This window comes from Falco biarmicus, chromosome 5, assembly GCF_023638135.1.
Source record: "Falco biarmicus isolate bFalBia1 chromosome 5, bFalBia1.pri, whole genome shotgun sequence".
NCBI classification, from domain to species: Eukaryota; Metazoa; Chordata; class Aves; order Falconiformes; family Falconidae; genus Falco; species Falco biarmicus.
The window spans coordinates 79,982,639-79,996,195 of NC_079292.1; the positions used below are offsets into that span (position 1 = coordinate 79,982,639).

A 13,557-nucleotide genomic window follows, 5' to 3' on the forward strand; every position below is an offset into this window, starting at 1 on the left:
CCTACGAGGTCAGAAGGAAGAGCATAACAAAGGGAATTCATGCCCAGATAAACCAGCTGAAGCATCACAAAATTTTGCAAACAACCTCAAAAAAAATCACATCTTTGTAAGATACCTTTGGCACAAGCTGTGATTCATTTGTGTGTGCAAACAATATTTGTCAAAGCTATCCCATTTAATGAAGAGGGTCATCGCCCAAATTAGGGATAAATGCATATATACAAAGTACTAGTTATACCCTTAACTAAGATGTAGCCGTGACTGGATCAAAAAGAATTACATCACTACTATTAAAATGTTAGAGGAAAACAGTCATTTTATCATAGTTCTCTGTAAAGATTGCTTTCCACTTATTTCCCAACCTCTAGGATTACTGAAATTCTGGTACATGATGATCTATTTTTTCAGACCATTTTCTGCATTCCTGAATACTACAGCAACAAAGCACAGATCACCTATTGAAAAGGAACAATTTTGCTAATAGCCTTACACAATTAAGAATAGGATTCCAGTATTTCTTTTAAGAGTTAAGAGTATACTCCAAAGAGGAGCACACATTCAATGTCACATTGAAGGGGACTTGTAAAGGGGAGGATGGAGAAGGATAAAAGTTTCTGGTAGCACTAGTTTGCTTAAAATTTTGCGAATGCGAACATGACAATTCCCTGCAACGCAGATTATGACATTGCTTAAGCAGCATCTTCAAAGAAAAGCACCACATCACATACATCAGACAAAAACTTCTTACCTATGACTTCCATCCAGATTTGATTTGTGGATGAAATTCAGTTTAGCATCTGCCCAATAAAGTTTCTGTTCCTCATAATCCAATGTCAGTCCATTTGGCCAATATATGTCTGTGTTAACTATAATGGAGCGGCTTGAACCATCCATCCCAGCACGTTCTATCTTTGGCACTTCTCCCCAGTCTGTCCAATACATGAACCTGTAATTATTTTAAAAAGAGAAAAGACAAAAAAGAAAGTAATTGCACATAAATCTACAACTGGAACGTTGACTACAACTTTTAGTAAAGGCAAAGGCACACTCTATTCTGCAGAGACAGTGTCTGTGGAGCTCTGTTCTACTGGGTAAGGTACGTGTCCTGTGAAACACAACAAAACAAAGTTACTTCACAAAAAGCTGAAGAAAACATAAGACAAACCCACAGTATTAGGTCATGTTATACTTCTATATGTTTCTTTCTTTCCTTATGTCAAGTGAGAAAGTTGGGGGTATCCAACAGATCTTGACAACAATCTCAGAATTCCACATTGAAGAGCTAAGACAGATACTACAGACTATCATAAAAGTACAACAGCCTCTTTAGCATGGGTCAGAGCACTGAGGGGGAAATGGAAGAAAGAAAAAAAAAAAAAAAAAAAAAGGTGTGTGGACTTATAGTGGACATAGCTGCATGCAAGGCAGTGAAGTGGATTTGATAGAAGACCAATGCATTTCCTTTTTTTTCCCCAGAGAAATTCAGAGAGAGGCAGCTAAGTCAACATGTTTAGAAGCACGTTTGCACCCACTGACTGGGCAAAACACTCCATAAATCTTTTAAGACTGTGGAAGCAAGTTTTAAAACATGTTAGCATATACTGGCATATGTTTAAACATTATCTAGCAAGTAGTGGGGGGAGGGAAGTTACCTTATTGCATTTAAGACTGAGGGGAAGCAAGGGAACCCATTTTATTATGGCTGGAGACTAGTAGGGGTAAGAATATTGGTCCTTTTTATGCAGCTGGTAGAAAATGGCTTTACTTTTGTGGGCTGTTAACAGAATGCATAACTAAGCAGAAGTAACATGCAATATAAACAGATCAGACGAAGTTTGTCCATGGCACTTGATCTGTTTTGCTGTTACAGGCAACTGTTGGGACAGACAACAAGGCTACTGTCCTAAACTTCTTCTCCTAACCTCATGCCATCTGCCAGCATACCTGCTTGTATCTGTTCCCTAACCTGGCTCAGTCAAAACAATCCAGATTAGGAAAGATCTGAAGCCTTTAAACTAACCCAGATCATCACACAACCACAACATGTCACTATATGGTGCCCACATGTGCAGAGGCCTGGCCACCCATCGTTTAAAGAAAAACAAATGTGCAACACATTTAAGAACATTTGCAGATGAAGTTATTCTTGGCAAAGATTTATTTTTTTTATTTTAAAAAGTCAGGAAATTCCATGTCATATTTTTCCCCTTAATTCATGTCTACAGCATGTTTGTTTTAATGCACAGCTATATCTGTGGACAGAAATGCAGCTGATTAACACAAATATCGCCCTATTCAATCCCAAGTGAGTCATTCTTCATGGAGCAATGTGCCTGTCTTAAACAGAGCACAAATATCTGAAAAGAACATGTGAGACTTCTGTGGGCACAAACAAGTGCTACGGAAAAACTGGTTTTCCTTCAGGAAGAAGGAAAAAAACCCAAATCATTTTCAAATAGGTAGCACAGTAGCAAGTAACGCGGTCAAACTATGCAATAAGGGAGCTACATACTTGAAAAACGAAAAGTTAGAAGTCAGGCAGCATTTCACCAGCAAACACATGTGAGAAAGAAGAGAGAAGATTTATTTTAAACTTCTTTAAAAAGACAGGCCCTTCTTTGCCCCAGCTGTCAAGTCCTAGACTTCCAAATACTTCATTAAGGTCAACAGGATCCAAGGCTCTGGCCACCACGCTAGACCAATTTTTCAGGCTGCAACTGCTCATTAGTCATTGCACAGCCTCATCTTCTTCCCTGACTCCCTCTCACCTCTCATACACACTACAATGACTCAAGCAAGAACAGGTAAGGGTAGTTTGGTAACAAAGAAAGGCCTTCCCAGACTTCACAAAACCAGCCCTAATTCATTTGTCAGAAGACCGACCACACAGGCACACAGAACTGGCTTTAAGTTCACCACACTTCCAATCAGCTCCAGTGACTGCTCAATTTCTCCAAGAAAATTTTTTCCCCGCTATCACCTGTTTGTTTTCCTCCACCTTGCTTGAAAGCCTGCAGGTTTTAATGTCTCAATTAAGGTCGTCTTTGGAACCAGCCATGCTCCAGCCAGTGGCATCAAGGGCTGTGCTTCACTTGGGAAGCCAGGCTTTTAATTGCTGCAGAAGTAACGCAGGTTATAGCTTGATGACCATTTCTTTCGGTAACAGTTGCTTTTAAGCAACTTCTTGCAGGTCATCTTTGCTTCCAGTACTGGACTTAACATGGCCGTGGAGGAAACTGGACTCAAGGAAGGGGTCTGGGCTAAAAATCAGTCAACAGTCTAACTGCATTCCAGCACACAGCTCCACAAGCCCTCCTACTTGCATGCAGTGTGTGAGCTTCTATAGCTGCCTCAACCAGCATGGGTGCCAACAGCCACTTTCTTTCTCAGCGCACTGAGGCCATTTTCTGTAACAGCTAAGCAAGTACAGGGTATAGGCACCAGGTATAGGAGCAGGAGGAGGCAGGAAGAACTGTGTAAAACAGCTGGAAGAAATGCCCCTCTTGTAACCATGCTTCAAGTTAACTGCAAATGCTAAGAGGCAAGGGAGCCCTAGCTAATATTCAAGCGAGAGTGGCAGGGATGGACAGATGGACACAACTGTAAATTCCCATTACTGCAGAGGTCCTTCTATAGATTTTTCTACAGAGATCTGAGATCCCTCTTCCAGGTAATAAGAGACTGTTCACATGTGTGTGCTGGTTCCTCCTTTCTGGAAGGCTTACAGACTCTTGTTTCATTCTATAACTGTTTGTAAGTAATCCATACGGAGACCATACAGAAAGGATGATGTTAAAACATACAGACCTACTGAACAATGGTAAGCCAGCCATACAGACAAGGTAAGGATCATTCTCCCTCCTCCCCATCCTCTTCAAACACATTTAATTATTTCAATTTTTTAAAAAAAGCCACCACCAAAGCCCACAGGATAGAGCAAAATCATTAAGTGAAAGATAATGTCTAATGCTGAATTATGGTATTCAGACACCACCAGAATACTGGTGTTCCATTTACCTGTCTTCTCATCTAGGTATACGTTGCTCTAAAATTTAAATCCAGGAATCAAGATTTTAATTCTAGCCCAGAAAAAGAGAAAATAAAAAAATTAAATTAGAATCTCTAGCACCCTTTTAATTTTAAGGAAAACCCCCACATATACGTAGCATGTTTACCATAAGGTGGGCTCCATGCTGGGCAATCCCAAATCCATAAAATCCAGAGGGCAATATACAGACATGCTGTAACTGCCTTGAACAAGCCCATTTGGGTCCAGAAACAGAAATGCTTTCTCATGCTTCTTAACTTGGCTGATAGTACTGTTATTCTAGGCAGTTACAACTAGAACAGGCTGGTACTAGAGCTCTGGACCTGTCCAGCTGCTTGTTACTGTCTCCTTGCTGATGGTCACCATCCACTGCATCCCGTCCCGTCCCCCCCGGGGATCTGCAGCCACCACCTCCAGCCCAGACCCTGCCTGCTGTACTTCACATATCAGCTACTTCATCCAAAATCATCTTTTTTACAAGGAGTTTGAAACTCATATGGAGAACCTGTAGTGCAGCAACACAATCAAACGTAAAATATGCAAAATCAAATAGATGTACCCTATGCCTAGGGACTTTTGAACAAACATGTTATGCTTTCATACCTAACAAGAGTATCAGACTTAGCAGAAAGACCTTTAATTTAGTACCAAGTCAACACATACAGAGGCAAATCTCTCTTCAACCTAACAATACCAGAGCTGGTTAAAACTGATCCTGTTCATCTAGTATTCTTTTTCATATTTAAAAAAATAACCACTGTTTTTTTAAAAACTTTGGTTTTAATCAAATAACCTTCATATTTTGAACTGCTTCATTATTTTTCGCTTGTATTTTCTCCACACTGTTAAATGCCATGCTTGTCAGACTTCACTAGCAGACTGGAAACTGTTGTGAGCTGTTATAAACATTTAACAAAAAGACAATAAAGTGTATTTCTATTTATTTACACTTGAAATTTTAATATTAGGGACTCGTATCAGGAAATGATACAGCCCCACCTCCCTTAAGGAATTAAGACATATCAAGTATTTGACATATATAGAAGAGGAAGGTTCTTAGACTCCAGTACTTAGCTAGTATTTTGTTTGACTGTGGCCCAGATGGTGGTTTATCTTACAAGGTTATACCATCTATAGAAATTATGAACAATTAAGAGGAAGAGCTTTGATGTTTTTTCCCCTACAAACTTTTTTCTATGCATATTTAGATTCAGCATTTTTTAACTTTTGTATCTCAGGTACATAAGGTAAATCCAGGCAATAAAACTTCCTCTTAAAAGGCATCAGAAATCACTAGGTAGTATATACCTGTAACTTCATAGTTTTGATGTGCCCCAAATTAGGTTTTTGGGGTTTTTTTTTCTTAGGCAAAAAAAATGAGGAAACTTTCTTGGTTCCATTCTGTGTGATGAACAATATAATAAACAACAGAGTTTCTTTTCTAAAAAGCTCATAAAGTCTAGGCATGCTGACAGCAGAATATCCCACATGCATGGAAAAAAGCTTGCAGAGTACAAATGCCAAGAATAAATGCTGTAATTTAGCAGTGATCTCTGACAGTATGCACACAGAGAAATTCATCACCAGCACCCATCAGCTTTGCAACTTTCTGATCTGCATTGCTCTCCAACACTGATGCAGATCCTTTCAGCCCTAGTATCCCACACGAAACTAGGATCCTGCTAGGAGTGCCATTAAAACACCAGCCCCCATCGAGATGCATGCAACTGTTTCACTCATTGAACAGAGATACCCCACGCAACACTTAGCCGATTTTAAGGCAGTTAATTGGGACACCTTACAGGGCAGGCAAACGTTTACCTTCCTGAATGTTATTCAGTGGGAAGAGCAGCTGCTTAATAGGGAGAGCCAATTATTTGGTGAGGCCCTTCACAGTGAATGCTCCAACTTTGCAATTATGCTCGTTTCAGCACTTAAGAACCTCTAAGCTCTACAGGGATGCAAACAGCCGCCAAACTTCAGAGCGTGAAAAGGTTTCAGAAGTGCAGCAAACCCTGTGGAGCTCATCAGCTCTGCAGTGGTCCTTGTGAAACGCAGCCTGGTCAGGCTCCAGCACCAGCAGGACTGGCACTCATCTAACAAAGAAATACAAAGTTAAATGATAGGTGCTACAGTAGTTCAGGCAAATTATGCACAATAAATACATGTTTGTCTATCGAAAATAGCTCTTGACCTGAGAAGAAGAAATGTTCACGGCCCTTCAGAAGTTTAAGAAAAGACATTCAAATCAAATGACCCTTCAGGTATCCTTAACAGAAACTTCTTCAGGCAGGTTCACAGAGGGATGGAAACTGCAATCCAGAAGTATCGAATGACACCAAAAATAGATTTTCAAATAAGGGGACTAAAAGTACCACAGGAAGGTTTCATTACAAAGTTTCTCCACCAATTACAAAATTGAGGAAATATTTTCAGTGCCGCAAAAAATACATATAGCTAATTAAATATGGATATAATTCTTCATAAAGGAGAGGAAGAATATCCCTTTGGGATACAATCAAGATAAACATGAGAGAAAAGATGTTCTTAGCTAGCTGAGAACCATATTTTTACAATAGCTTGTCTCTGTGAATAAACGAAGACATTAGTTGAATGTCATTTTCAGAGCTGCTCTACAATGATTTTTTATGTTAACATTCAGTGCACTCAAGACCATTTTCTGTGCAAATTAACTTCCTCATGCAGTTTCTCAGCTGCCTCCACAACATCACTCCTGCATGGACTGACAGCAGCTACATGGGGAATGGGTGTGACGTCTAAGACACTGCAACTCCTTGCCTTAAACTTATTGTTTTAGGAGCCCACAGGTTCCCAACAAAGCTGCAGTTTCTCATTTCACCTAAGCACACCTGCCTCAGAACCACCTGTCTTAAGCATTGCTTTACACAAAGTGCAAAATGCCACATCCATGTACATACACCATACACTAGAAAAAGGTCTACTGGAACACATTTTATAAAATATTTTTCCCAGTATACATATTGGTTCTCTCAAGTGGAATAAGCTGTCCTTGTGATAGTACTTTTATGCAAATGACTGCATTTATCCTAGGACATCAGGCAGTATACTAATAAAACAAAGACGACCTATAACCAGTACAGCAATATGAGGTTTTCCACTTTAGAGCTGACTTTAGTCTCCTATGCAGACTTTACCTAGCAGAAGAAAGAAAATTATCACCAAAATTCCCTTTTCTTGGAATTAATTTCTAAAATAAGGGATAAATGCTAACACAGTTTTGAAAAGAAGAAAACCTGTGATGAAGTGATCAGAAGCTGATGCTTTGTTTCTAGCTCAGTATCAACACCACAGTATTAAACCAGAATAAGATTTTGGACAAGGTTTTCACAAGCTTTAAAAGAATATCTTAGCAAAACCACTGAAAGTCGTTCATGAGAAATCAACATGGAAATTGAAACTCACATGATATTCTCATTTCATAAAAAGAAACAAACAACTCTGTATGCAAAAGTAGCTCTCAGGCATCATGCTGTTTGTTTTCAGGTATTCTAGTTTAAAGAATATGCTGGGCAATCTGACAAGAAAAACTCAGATGAGAGATTGTTTTTCATTTTCACCCAGACATTTCTGAGAGTCTGTGGGAAGTAAGATTTGACTTAACTGTCAAACATATGCTGATGCACTGCAGAGTCACATGCATATGGTTGTCCTTTCGGCCACAGATCCCAAGGAAAAAAGAGAAAGAGCTTCATTAAAAAACAAGAAGCAGCTATTTTTACTAAATGCTCACAAAGACAGAATTTCAATTGTTTGAGCAGGTGGAAAGGTCTTTTGCTCCTTGAACTTGTAAATTAACCTTTCCTATCTCCAGACACAAAAGGTCTAACGACATGCCTTCCACAGCTACAGTTACAGAAGCCATTTTCTGGTTTCTCCTAGAACAAGCAGCAAACAACGCTTCTCAGAACTTGGCAGCACCTAAAAATAGTATTTGAAACAACAGTTTTCCCAGTTTAAGCCAAAAAATACAGAAAGAAACAATTTCCTCTCTCTGTTACCGATTTAGCACCATCCCTAGACCCTAGCTGACTGTAAGATAGAAGCAAGATGCAGATATGCCGTGGAAGGCCTCAGCCAGCCCTTTATCCAGGAATCACTGCAGATGTATACACCAGACCCTGCAAAGTTCAGTCAGCCTTTCAGCAGCAGGTCAGCCAATGGACATCTAAAACATTAAGTTAATATGACAGGAGATGGACAAATTAACAAAAGGAAAATTCTCACCTTCTAAACTACCTTGGTTCTTCAACTGTAACAAGAAAACAGCAGAGGAAAGCAAACCAGCTGGCAGTTTTGCCAGATTTTTAAAAAAAACATACATGCAAACAAACAAAAAAAGCCCATGGGGCCAGGGAACTCAGCCAGGACTGTGTGCTGCCACTGGTAGCTCTTGGGGCTGGGGAGTCCCACACAGGTCTGCCCTGGCAGTGCCTCCAGCTGCAGCTGTTCAGCATTGCCCCTGAGGAGCCATGTACACAGAACTGCCCCTTTCAAACAGCGCTTTGAGATCCTATTAAAAGGTGCAGATCTACACACCTGTGAACTGAACAAAATGCTGAGAGCAAGTACAAAAGAATATTTTGCAACATTAAAAAATACAAGTGGTGGAGAGCAGTGAGGGAACTGTGGGATCACTATTCACCATCTTTCCCAGAAAAATAATTAAATTTCTTTGTTCAATGAAAAACAATTGGTTTCTTTATAGGGATTTTTTACAGGGACTTGCACTAAAAATACAAACATCTGCACTGTAAATATTTAGTTTGTAAATGAGAATTTAGAATTCAGTAATTTCAAAGAGTTATGAGTTTGAAACTAGACAAGTCAGCTGCTACCACGATTTTTTCACTCCCTGCTTTGACACACAAGGATCTTTTCAGTCCAGTCATAACCAAACTTGCTTATCTTTCAATAAAAAACTGGGAGAGTTCTTACTCTTGTGTCTCTATACATCCTGAATACAGCAAGTGGAGAAAGATTTTTTCCCTACGCTTGTATCTAAAATTAAAGACCTAGGAATGCACACACTCCTCCATGGCAAGAAAGCACGGTCGTACATCCCAATCACACCACCCAGTGAATGAGGGCAAGAGGGAGAAATTTGCCATTTGGCATTCTGGGCTGTTACTTACAAGCAAAAACATAGCCATCCCACTGTACATTGCTGTGCAAGATTTTGAGTTATGCACTGCACACCAGGTGCTACATGGATACATCAACTACTCACATTAAACAATGTGCTGATATAACTATCCTAGCAATCCTTAATGCAGACAGAGCTTGTAACAGTAACAGTTTTCATCCAAGACCAACTCACTTAACTTTATTCTCTGTTTTACTGGATTATGTTGGGGCCCAATCAATCCCCTGAAGCAGCTCACCATACCGTCAAGTGGGTACCGGTGCTGAAACATGAGAAGGCAGGATGGCACAGCCAGAACAAGAGAGGAGAAGATCAGCAGAAATCAGCTAAAAAACCCACAAACATCAAACCAAACCAACCCATGGAAAAAACCCCAAACAACAAAAAACCAAACAAAACCCACCAAAACCACCCCAAAACTATCAGGGAGGTGCCCTGACTTTCATCAACTGAAATTAGGGAACAGCATGTTCAGCATCATGAGATCCTTCTGACATTTTTCCTTAGTGAGATTTTTTTTTCTGTCATTCCAAGTAGTCTTTCATCAATAAAATACCCCCTTGTTATTCAGTCCCTCTCTCAGTGCACTACTATCAACTGGATCATTTTTATGTTTCTGATTCCTGACTTCTTCAAGAAACCCCACTGAACTTTAATGTTCTACCAAACCAAGCTGGCTCTTACCCTTCATATCATATTTCCAGCACTATGGTAATTAATTTTTCATAGTTTCCATCCTATTGTTTGGTATGTAAATCAGGCTTACTTATACGTAACTATCATTCCTTAGGTTTCTTTTTTTTTTTCCATTAAATGAATTCATAATGTTATTTAGGAGTTACATACATTTTCAGTGCAATTCCTATCCTTGTGATTTGTTTATCATTTTGTTGATATGGAAACCAACCTGATGCCCTCAGTAAGGAACACACAGGCAAGCAATTCATTCATTTCAGCTTTTCTGAAATGGCTTTATTTACCTTGACTGGCTTTTTTTTCTCCTCTACTTTGATCATCCACTAGACTCACTAAATCGCTTACTCTCCTGTAAGAAAGCAGCATGTACCAATTAGTCCTTTCATACTACAAAATTACAAAAAATAAAGCCTTATTTTTAACCCATCAAAAGCTACACGATGTTCACTACAAAATAGACCAAAACAAAAAGAAAAAAAAAAAAGAAAAAGAGAAAGAGGAGAGATTGCTCCATGGAGGTTAAAAAGAGTAGAAATAAAGGGACACAGTGCAATTAATGCATAACAAGACAGGTTACATTATGCTGGAGATTTGGTTAGAGCCTTAATTCTGGAGATACAAGCCTAGGTGGGCTTGGCTTTCACTGAGAAGTAGGAATGTTTTCACAGAGCATTTAGAAAGGCCCACTAAACGCAATCTGAATACCAGTCAAAGGCTTCACGTTCAGATGAAACAAACATCCCTTCATTTTTATATTGAAAACATTATTGTCTCATAACTGATACGTCTTAAGACTTTACCCAACCTTCTTCTAGGTTAGAACTTGCAACAAAGGAAGTAAAACTGCTTTACTTTTCCATTCCTAGTTTAAACAGCTCGATATCAAGTACTCATATTCAATTCAAAAAGTGGCTATGCATTCTACAGCAACTCCAGTTCTAGTACATATGCACCTGGAATTCTGAAGTTAAAAAAATCAATTAAAAAAGCTTTAAATCCAAGCCACTAGCATCTCTCCCTACAAGCTTCTTTTGCAGGTCATTCACCTGCTCTTCTGGTAACAGACAACATTAACCATGCACACTGCATACAAATCACTTCCATCAGAGAGATGGGGGAGGGGGGGGGTATCGCAAATCCTACACCAAGCACAGGCGTCTCTCACAAGACACTTTCTGACAAGGCACAAAGAAAACGCCCACCAAACTGTTACACTAAGGGGATAAAACCCAAGTAAGCTTCCAGTCACTCAAAAGTGTCAATTTAAAACTTTCAGTTAACCCTGAATGGCTTGGGGGCAGGAAAAAGTGCTGATTTTTTCCATCAGCTCAGAATTTAAAATAACTATAGTAAATGGCATTTAAAAATATTTTTAAAATACAGGCTGTTTACAAACAAGCAGAAAAGTGCTCCTTTTTTTTTATTATTTTTCCAGATGCTGTACTGAAAAGGATCACATTTTGAAAACAATTAGATAAAACTACAAGTTTTACAACAACTGGCACAAGGGAGTGGGAAACAGGTACTAAAGAAATGATACTAGGATATACTGATAAATGTTTTTGGAAAGGGGAAGCTACATTTATTTAGGAGAAACTACTGCATACAGAAGCAGCCTCTAGAAACTGCACATCTTATTTAAAAAATAAGATTTTGAAAATTAGCAAAAAAATCCCCAGTTTTCTTAGTGTGAAACTGTGATGTTCACAAAAGCAGAAGAGAAGATTCCAGTAATATTTTCCATACTTAAATAATGTTTGTTGCTTTCCTGCCCAGTAAATGCTATACCGATAAAACTGATCTGTGTGAGTGCTGCTTTTGCCACAGGCCCTACACCTCAGGGCTGCCACTTTTTCATGTCTCTCCTGCACCGAGTGCAGAAGGTGGAGAGCTGAGTCACTGATACAGAAGGGACCAACAACTCCTCTCTCCTTACACCTACTGGCTGGCTACCTGCCTCTGCCCTAATAAACACACCAGGTCCTCTCTGAAGACGACACTTTTTTCTTCCCTTACATAGATCACACGCAGAGAGCCCCCAAGCACCTCAAGCATGCTAACTGCTGCCAGTCCAGGCAGGAAAGATTAGCACCCCTCCGTCCAGAAGACATCATCTGGCCCAGGTTTTGTGAAGCATGGAGAATCTTCTTGTGCTCCAAGGGGATGAAGGCAGTGCAGGCAGGGCCCACTTGCTCTCTTCCACTCAAGAAACCCTCCAAAGAGGTGTTGGTGACAAGACACCAGGAGAGAAATGTAAAGATGCACAGAAATCCCAAGTATAGTGCTGGCACTAAAGGAGCCCACCTAGGTCAAACCTATTAGCTTCTGTTTTCTAAATCAGACATTTCACCTGGGGTTTACCTCTGATTCAATGACAACCTGCCAAACCCAACATTACATGGCACAATTCAGAAGAATGCAACACTAGAGGGTATTATGCAGGGAGAAACTGTACAAACATAACAAGATCCGTCCAACTCAAAGCTTTTCCTGCAGAAGGCAATAATTTGAGTGGTTTTATAGAAAATACTCATACAACTATTTTGGAGTATTTTAACAAGACAATGAAAACATTCTTTGCATTTTACTTGCAAAACCAGCTGTCAGATAAACAAAACACTAACTTATGTGGAGATAGATAACCTATGTACCTATATAACCATTTATATGCTGATACATGTAAAACAAGCATAAGAAAAGCTCAAAAAACAAACAGACACCTTTTCTATAACTAAATATATTGTTAATTTACAGTCCAGTACTTTAAAGAGTCACCATTAGGTATGAGACATCCTTCTAGTATACAACTGCATTATATTAGAAAGCTGGCAGTCTCTCATCCAGCTAAAAACCACTCCCCAATTTTCCATGTAGGTACAGAAAATGGCAACTTTAACCATATGGTTTAATCTGATATAATAGTTGTTGCTGTGCTTTCACTCACTGCAGCTCATCTGTTAAAAAACTGCAGAAAAAAAAAAGACAGATAAAATAGAGCTGGGAATGTTAAACTTAAGCATAGCAAAAGCCAACATACACAGGCGGGGAAATTTCTTACTGCTCTGAACCAGTGGGAGAAGTCTGGGTATTGAAAGCAAGGAGCACTGAAGGAGCTCAGGCACTGGACCCCATTTAAATAGGTTGCCAGAGAGGAGGAGGGAAGTTTTAGAAGTGCCTCTTTTACTGCACTCCTTACCTATCTCATACTTTTAAGATTTGGGGAGGGGAAGGAGAAGAAATAAACCCACCCCTTCCCCAAGTTACAGCTTGTAAAAAAAAAAAAAAAAATTGCCTGGTATATCTGTGTTTTTAGTAATTTTGTGGGTACTCAGCATGATGATTAATTCATTTTGTAAGCATAATACATACACACACCATAATTTACCCTTCAGAACAGCCTGTTGGAAGCACCACCACTACTGGTCATTATCAAAGGTGAAGGGGAACAGTCACTCTCCCACATTCAGCAGGATTTAAGCCAGCAGAACACATGAAAAGGCATTTCTGCTTGTACAGATACTTATCATTGTTGCAGATTGATTTTTTTTAGTTTTGATTTTGCTCTAGGATCAAACTCAACTGCTTCATTTAATAGGACTCTAACATGTCCAGCTAACTCAGGAATAAC

At 39.4% G+C, this 13,557-nt stretch overlaps 1 protein-coding gene across 3 annotated transcripts in view; it reads right to left on the reverse strand.

Annotated features, from left to right (window-relative positions):
• LRP6 (LDL receptor related protein 6) overlaps positions 1-13,557 on the reverse strand; it is a 128,357-nt gene that overhangs the window by 74,708 nt on the left and 40,092 nt on the right. For all 3 annotated transcript variants that reach the window (XM_056339622.1, XM_056339623.1, XM_056339621.1), the window contains exon 3: positions 749-946. In XM_056339622.1, coding sequence (XP_056195597.1) covers positions 749-946 — 198 coding nt within the window. The remainder of the gene's footprint in view (positions 1-748; positions 947-13,557) is intronic.